The 7,720-nt window shown below is 40.1% G+C and overlaps 1 protein-coding gene across 11 annotated transcripts in view; it reads right to left on the bottom strand.

The window, feature by feature from the left end:
• Positions 1 to 7,720, bottom strand: part of Tnpo3 (transportin 3) — a 47,215-nt gene that overhangs the window by 21,972 nt on the left and 17,523 nt on the right. For 3 of the 11 annotated variants that reach the window (XM_058582815.1, XM_058582810.1, XM_046455035.2), the window contains exon 7: positions 7,124 to 7,215. The exons of 1 other annotated variant lie outside the window; for it this stretch is intronic. In XM_058582815.1, the coding sequence (XP_058438798.1) occupies positions 7,155 to 7,215 (61 nt within the window). In that variant the 3' untranslated portion in view covers positions 7,124 to 7,154. Of the gene's footprint in view, positions 1 to 239; positions 2,660 to 4,986; positions 5,294 to 5,512; positions 5,645 to 7,123; positions 7,216 to 7,720 lie in introns of those variants that run through there. 7 more of the 11 variants (XM_058582814.1, XM_058582811.1, XM_058582817.1 and 4 more) reach the window with 6 other exon arrangements.

Genomic DNA, 7,720 nt, shown 5'->3' with positions numbered 1-7,720 from the left:
CCCCAGCACCTGCCCTCTGGCCCATGCTGGCATGGGATGGCCTGCTTTCCAGGAGGAAGCTGGCTGAGGCAAGGTATGCAGTCTAAAATCCTGTCCCAATCAACTTTCCCTTAAGAAGTGGTGAAAAAGGGAGGCCTGGGATTCTAGCTACATTTGGGACCAGTTAGTCTCTTATCCTCATGTATATTCATATGCTATTAGATAATGTTGTTTGAATATGAGATAGCTCATGAGTATAATTTTCTGGACTGACAATTTATTGTTTTATCATGCAAAATTTTAAACATTTTTGAAAATTGGAAGGATAATAGAAAATTCCCATGTAGCAGCTTCAATAACTATCAGTTTATAATCAATCTTTCTTATCTAAATTTCCATCCATACTCCACACCAAGATAATTTTGAAGCAAATCCAGAAAATAACATTACACGTGTAAATATTCAGCATGTGTCTTTAGCCCCATGTATGCTAGGCCAGCACTTTACCGTGAGCTACACTCAAGGAACATTCTGGAAAAGGAAAAAAAAAAAAGTACATGGCTGAGGATATGGCTCAAAAGAGAGTATATGATTTACACTGCTGCTTGTTGACTTTAACTACCAGTAGTTCTTCCACAGTGAAGTCCACTCCCAACCCCTGCTTTTTTTTGGTGCTGGGAATTGAACCCAGGGCCTTGTGCATGCGAGACACTCACTCACCAACTGAACTGTATATCCCCAGTCCAACCCCCTGCTTTTCTATATTGTCATACATATGGTGTTTTCAGAATTATTAACCTGTACCCCCTTAAGAAACTTTACCTAGGTCCTCAGTCTGCAGTCATTTACAAAGGTTAGCACCTTTACTGCCCACTGGTCTGTACCATTCTATTTCCTCTCGACAAGCTTTAAGCTTTGGAGATGTCCCATATTTGCCAACCTCTCTCAAACAACTGACAAATATGGAAATACTGTCTCACATTCCCTGATGGTATTACTCAGCTAAATTTAGTCAGGGAATGTTCTCCCAGTTTAATATAGTCCTTGTCTCTGAAGGCAGCCCTTGGTGTCTTGGAGAGTAGGGAGACAGAGTAGATGAATTAAGGAAGCTTGGAAGAACTACATGCTTTATATAAACACTGGTAGTCCAGTACTACTTATATCTTCCTTGGCTTTCTACTTTCTTTTCAATTTCTTAAAACAAAAATGAAAACACTAGGCCAGGCACAGTGGCACATGCCTATAATCCCAGTGGCTCAGGAGGCTCAGGCAGGAGGATCACGAGTTCAAAGTCAGCCTCAGCAAAAGTGAGGCACTAAGCAACTCAGTGAGTACCTGACTTTAAATAAAATACAAAATAGGGCTTGGGGATGTGGCTCAGTGGTCGAGAGCCCCTGAGTTCAATCCCTCGTACCTCTAAAAAAAAAAAAAAAAAAAAAACAAAAACTGTCATTTCCTCTAGATTTCTGTTGTGGTAGTCAGTTGTGGATAAATTCAAAAGAAGTGACAGACATGAACTCCAGAGGTAAAGGGAGAACCATACATTCCTTCTTGGGATCCTCTTGGTAGTGGCTTGACTGCTTTGGTGACCAGTGCTGTTGTTTTAGGTTGGAATCCAGAGAACACTGATGCTCACGGTTCTGGGAATGAATACATTCCACGTACACAGGAGTCTCTCTTCCTTCTTCCAAGTACCTCCTTCTCCATCAAGTTTATTTATCCTTGTATGCAATGAAATATTCCTTTAATTTAAGACTCCTTCCTCTTACCAGCTCTTCAATGACATCAAGAACACACCCCTTTTCAGTCTTTTTACAGGAGAGGATACTGATGGTTGTTTCCATTTGCTAAGGATCTGTTCTTGGAAGGACACTTTATTTGCTGGTAATATACGCCCCCAAAATCAGACCTACTTTGTTACATGCTCCAGATCTTGGCTCCAAGTTAGTAAAATGATTCACTTAAATCAGGGTTACACACGGTGGATATGCACAATAAATTTGAGGTGTTGATGCCATTCAAAAGCATAGGTGCCTTTATGTCTACGTACCTTACATTTTCAGTCATCGATCTTTAATCATTCCTTCCAAATATGTACATAGAAATTGCAAATTCTTTTTTAGTAATCTTGCTGGGAATAGTCCCAATGGGTGATTTGTGTTTCATGTAACTAAAATTTCTTGGCTTAACCAATACATTTAACAGATAATTTGTGGATAAATTCCAAAGAAGTGACAGACATGAGCTCCAGAAGTAAAGGGAGAACCATACATTCCCTTCTTGGGATCCTCTTGGTAGTGGCTTGACTACTTTGGTGAGACAACTTAGATAAGTTGTCTCTCTTTGGGGAGACAACTTAGATCTTAGATAAGTTAGGGTACAGTTAGCTGACCTGCACATATGGGAGAAAGATGGTAGTTCTACTTCCTCTAGATAATGCCATGCAGGAACACAAATAAGATTCTTTCAAATCTATAAGGCTCACAGGAAATATACTGTGAGGCCCTGAGCCATTAACGACAGGGTTCAGCTTTCAAAGCCATAGCTATAGAGAGGACATTTTTGACATTAACTAGAATACGCATTCCACATGCTATTTATTCAGTAGCTAGCAGGGCCAAATGAAGCATTCCACATTTTTCAATCCAGGATGCAACTTCTTGTGAAAAAAGCCGAATTCCTTAAACAGAGCAAAGTCAACTGGTTGTTCAGCAATGTACAGTTGGACTAGGCTTAAAGGTTTTATTGTTTAACCAAAACATGAGAGGGATGGCTAGGGAACTGTGCTGATCCCCAGGATTTGATAACCTCACTCCACTCTTTCACATTCACGTTTTTTGCTCTCCTAATAACATCTCTTTAGAGAGTAAGACCCTGAATACCATGGATTCAAGTAATGCTGGAAGGCCTGTTTCACTGATTGTAAATATCACTCTGTAGCTTGAGGGGTCAAGCCCGGGAGTGAAAAAGTTAAAAGTGACACAGTGAAGGAAAAGGCAGAGAAATGTCAGTCCCAACAATACTGCCAGATGTTATCAATGAGAGCCAGTTCAGTAGTCAGGGATATTAGCTCAAAGCCTAATTACCATAACATAATGTTTAATTCCACTTACATAAAACTCAAGAAAATAAACTATAGTAGCAGAAAGCAGATTGCTAGGGTGGGAGAGAACAGGAGAAAGCCATCACCTAGGGACTCTCGGGAAAATTGGTAGGTAAAGAATATGTGAACCATTGGGGGAGTGGGTACTGGGATAGAATCCAGGTGCTCTAAGACTGAGCTACATTTCCAGCCTTTTTATTTTTTAATTTTGGGAAGGGTCTTGCTAGGTTGCCTAGGCTGGCCTGGAACTTTTGATCCTCCTGCCTCAGCCTATTGAGTCACTGGAATTATAGGCGTGTACCACCATGCCTGATCCTATATGCTATCTTGACTGTGGCAATGGTATCATAGGTATATCATGTCAAAGCTTATTAAACTGTATACATTCTGTACAGTTTAGCCAGGCACAGTGGCACACACCTACAACCCTAGAGACTCCGGAAGTTAAAGCACAAGGACCACAAGACAAGGTTAGCTTCAGCAACTTAGTGAGACCCCATCTCAAAAAAAAAAAAAAAAAAAAAAAAACAGTTGGGAATGTAGCTCAATGCAAAATGTCCCTGGGTTCAATCCACAGTAGCTTTGCCCCCCAAAGGTGCAGTTTATTGTCAATTATAGTTCAATAAAACCACATATATGTATACACTTAAAGCCTTATCATTAACAAAAATATATAGCTATATGTGTGTGTGTATATATATATATATGTATGTACACATATATACATAAGTAAAAGACCAGCAGCTCTGTAGTTAAGAACAATCTAACTTAGGGGACCATGGAGGAGAAAAGCAAGCTTGCTTCTAGTTTACCATGAAGGAATGGCTTCCTTTTTTACCTTACTGAAGTGACATGAAAGGTGTGAAAAGCAGCATGAGGAGCTTTAGGGTGAACTAGAAGAATAAAGCCTGCAGAAAGCCACTTCCCTGCAGAGTCTATGGTACAGGGCAAGGGCTTGACCTTTCAACTCCATACCCAGCTGTCTATGAGGTACCAACTAAAGTTGCTTACTTAGCTGCTCTGACCAAATCATTTCAGAATTGGGAGGTAGTAAATGGAAGTAAAAACAAAGAAACACTGATTACATTTTAAAAATTTATTGTCTTTTTTTTTTTTTTTTGCAGTTGTTTTGTTGCTGTTCATTTGTTCTTGAGATGGCTACAACACCAGACAGAACAGTGCCCTCAAATCTAATGGCTGTGCAGGGCTGCACTCCTTTTAAACATTAAGATCTGTTTGGGCTCCCCACTTTGGCCCTTATCCCCACAAGAAGTCAGTTAGTTTCCACGCTTTTTAGTAAAATACAATTAGCCCTGTAAACACTTCTGCTTCTCCCACCCTATTTTTTTTCCTCATGTCTGTGGGTGAATAGTTTGCTAAGGAAAAAAAAAAAAAAAAGAAAGAAAAACTAAACAAAATACACATTTATATCCTATCCCCCCCACCTCAATACCTCAATGTGGCTCTTCCTCCTCAAAGGCTGGATTCAGAGATTGAATAGGGTCAGGGTTGGGTTATACATAAATATGAATTTTGACCCTGGCTGGTCCTGAGTATCACTGACATGACCATGACATATAGAAGAATAGGCTTCTTGTCATAACAACTCAAGGCAGGAAGAACAGTTGGGGGAGGAATATTTCTATTCACGTGTGTTAAAGTTGGGAAGTGGAGGGGGAGTAGGAGAGGGAAAGAAGGTGAAACAATAGAAAATTCTCAGAGATGACCCTGACCCTTTACTTCCAACTGTAGCTATTTAAAATTCATTTGATTTCCCACATTTTCCCTAAGTGAATATTTTTGTTTCACATCAAGTCCTCACTTTTGTTTTTCTATGTGTACTGCACTTAGCGTGTTGTATCTGTGTATACCATTTGCTTATCAGGCGAATGTTTCAGTACTGGTTTCAGTTTAGCTTTCCTTTTTATTTCCTTGAAATTGTTTTTCCTTTTAGAAACAAGTTCACCAGGAAACCAGCTCCCCTCCCACCACGCCGGACAGGCTGCAGCCATCTTTTTTAAACCGCGCTGATTTTCCCTCACACCCCCAAACAGGAACTCCTCAGGACGCCTGGGAAGGCTGGAGTCTCTCCCTGTCTGGGTTGGACACCCTGGGGGCAGTGAAGGCCCCTCTGCCGCGTCGGAGGTTTCTGATTGTGGGACACAGTCTGGGTTTTGTTTTCTTCCTGTCTTCTAATTAAAAAAGACATTCCTGACAAGAAGAAAGAAGACAGTCAATAACTGTGCCCAAGAAGCTAGTGAGCATTTTATAAAAGAAATCTCAAGGCAGAGGTTTCTATAATTGCTCAGGCATCACATTCTGTATTCTGTCATGATACCTGTTAAGGAAAAAAGCAGCAACAACAATACAAAGCAGCAACAACAATAAAAAGTTAAATTTTTAAAAATCTATGATCTTAAGGGAACTTACTTTAATGAAATGCTGCTTGAGTGCATCTCCAATGCTGACTGGACTGTGGAAACAGGGATGTGTGGGTGGCATCAGGAAAAAGCCAAATGACGGGCCCAGGCCTTCCATTTCAAACCAACCAAAAAAGCTCCACTTTATTAAATAAAGACGTTTCATTACGATTTACTTTCTAAGAAGGCTTTGCCTATTAACAAAAGCTTTTAAACCACTGATTTAGACTCTATGGAAGGAGTATGTATAGTGTATTCGGATGTCATTTTTACTTGAATAACAAGTAGTTATTATAGAGGTGTTAAATGAAATTGTTAAAAAGTGAGGACACCGACACCAGAATGTCAACACTTGAATTACGGCTCCATCAGTTACTAACTGACACAATTAGGCAAACTGTTAAACATCTCTGAACTTGAGATCCTCATATGTAAAATGAGAATAGTAGTAACTAACCTAGAGGATTGAATGAGGATTTCTTAGTTAATACATAAAGATATAATACATAATATATAAAGAATGCATAGTAGTATGAGATACCTAGAAAGTGCTCAATAAATGCAGCTATGAACATCTATAGCTGTCCATGAACAACACTTTGAGGTGCATCACTGTTATTAGAAACACATGTAAAACTCAATGATCCCAGATTATATTACTCATTAAAAAAAACAAAGTTTAAAATAAATTTTGATGTGGCAAGTCACTGCTGAATGTCACTTTGAGTTATTAATGCATTTACCACAAAAACTACAGATCAGGGCCCCAGATTCAGAGAGAATTGCCTTCTAGGAGAATAAACTCTCCTTAATATGTCAAAGGGGCTTAATATGTCAAAGGGTGCCCATTGTGGTGACACACCCCTGTAATCCCAGTGGCTTGGGAGGCTTAGACAGGAGAATCATGAGTTCAAAACCAGTCTAAGCACTAGCACTTACTGTGAGGCACTAAGCAACTCAGTGAGACCCTGTCTCTAAATAAAATATGAAATAGGTCTGGGGATGTGGCTCAGTAGTTGAGTACCCCTGATTTCAATCCTCAGTACCAAAAAAACAAAGAAACAAAAAACCTAGCACCCAAATTCTACTACCAAGATTTTCCTCAGCTAAGCTTTTTGCTTTGCTTTGTAATAAGCAGACAGGAAACAGGAGGAGAAAAACAATGGCCAAAGCGGCTACTTCTTTCCTGTACCACCCGCTGGTCAAGGCACAGCATTTCAGTATTAAAAAAAACAAAAGGCAGTAAGAACAAGCTCCATGCTCATCATATCTGGAAGGTCAGTCCTAGGAGGATGGTGTCATGTTATCAAAGTCAACTTCTGGCCAGCACTGTTTCCATCAGTAGCCAGGTTAAAGGTAAAGATACTTATTTGTTACCATACTCATTATAGTAGTTATTTTGTTATTCAAGTAAAAATGACATCCGAATACACTAGAATTATATGGCTGCCATAGCTCAAAAAATGAGGGCCCTGTATTCCCCAGTTGTGTGGCACAGTTAAACTCTTTAAGTCTTTTTCTTAGTCTAGCTACATGACTGGTCCCATGATGGGCATTAAACTTCTCCCCATCCCCAAACCTCCTGAAAGCTCAGGAAAAGGTGGAAGCACATACTACTCACCTGGGTGACAGGCACAGTGCAGGAGTGTGAGCTATCGAAACAATCTGGTGAAGTCTCGCAAGGCCCAGCAAACTTGCTTACATTCCTCAGCACTAGAAGAGAAAAGGCAGGTGGTCCTTGACTGAGGAGAGAGACATATTCTATAAAGAACTAACCATGACACTGAGGCACACTGAGGATGGTCCCAACTCTTTGAGGAGTGTCCACTGTCTCTTGATTCTGCTTCAGATCTTTTTGTAATCCAAGGTAAAAACAGACTATTATAAATGAGAACAATGATAAACTTGGCGGTCCTTGAAGAGCAGACTTTGGAGACAAATTGCCTGAGGTTGAATCTTGGCCATGCTGTATCCTTGGGCGAGTTACCAATCTTTGCCTCAGTCTCCTCATCTGTTATCTACCTCATGCTGTCCAGAGAATTCGATTTGTTCATATAGGTAAAATGCTTATTTTAACAGCATGGTGAAGAAAGCAGCATTCAAAAAACACCAGCTGCCACATCAACACTTTGCTGAAGTCCCTGACACATATACAAGAAATTTAGAACCCCCAAAATAAAACAGCAAGCATGTTCACTTAAGGCTCTGGTCACTGAAC

The sequence above is a fragment of the Marmota monax genome, unplaced genomic scaffold (genome assembly GCF_021218885.2).
Source record: "Marmota monax isolate L192 unplaced genomic scaffold, Marmota_monax_Labrador192_F-V1.1 WCK01_AAM20220418_F8-fsc00806, whole genome shotgun sequence".
Taxonomy (NCBI): domain Eukaryota; kingdom Metazoa; phylum Chordata; class Mammalia; order Rodentia; family Sciuridae; genus Marmota; species Marmota monax.
This window is presented reverse-complemented; position numbering and strand designations above follow the sequence as displayed.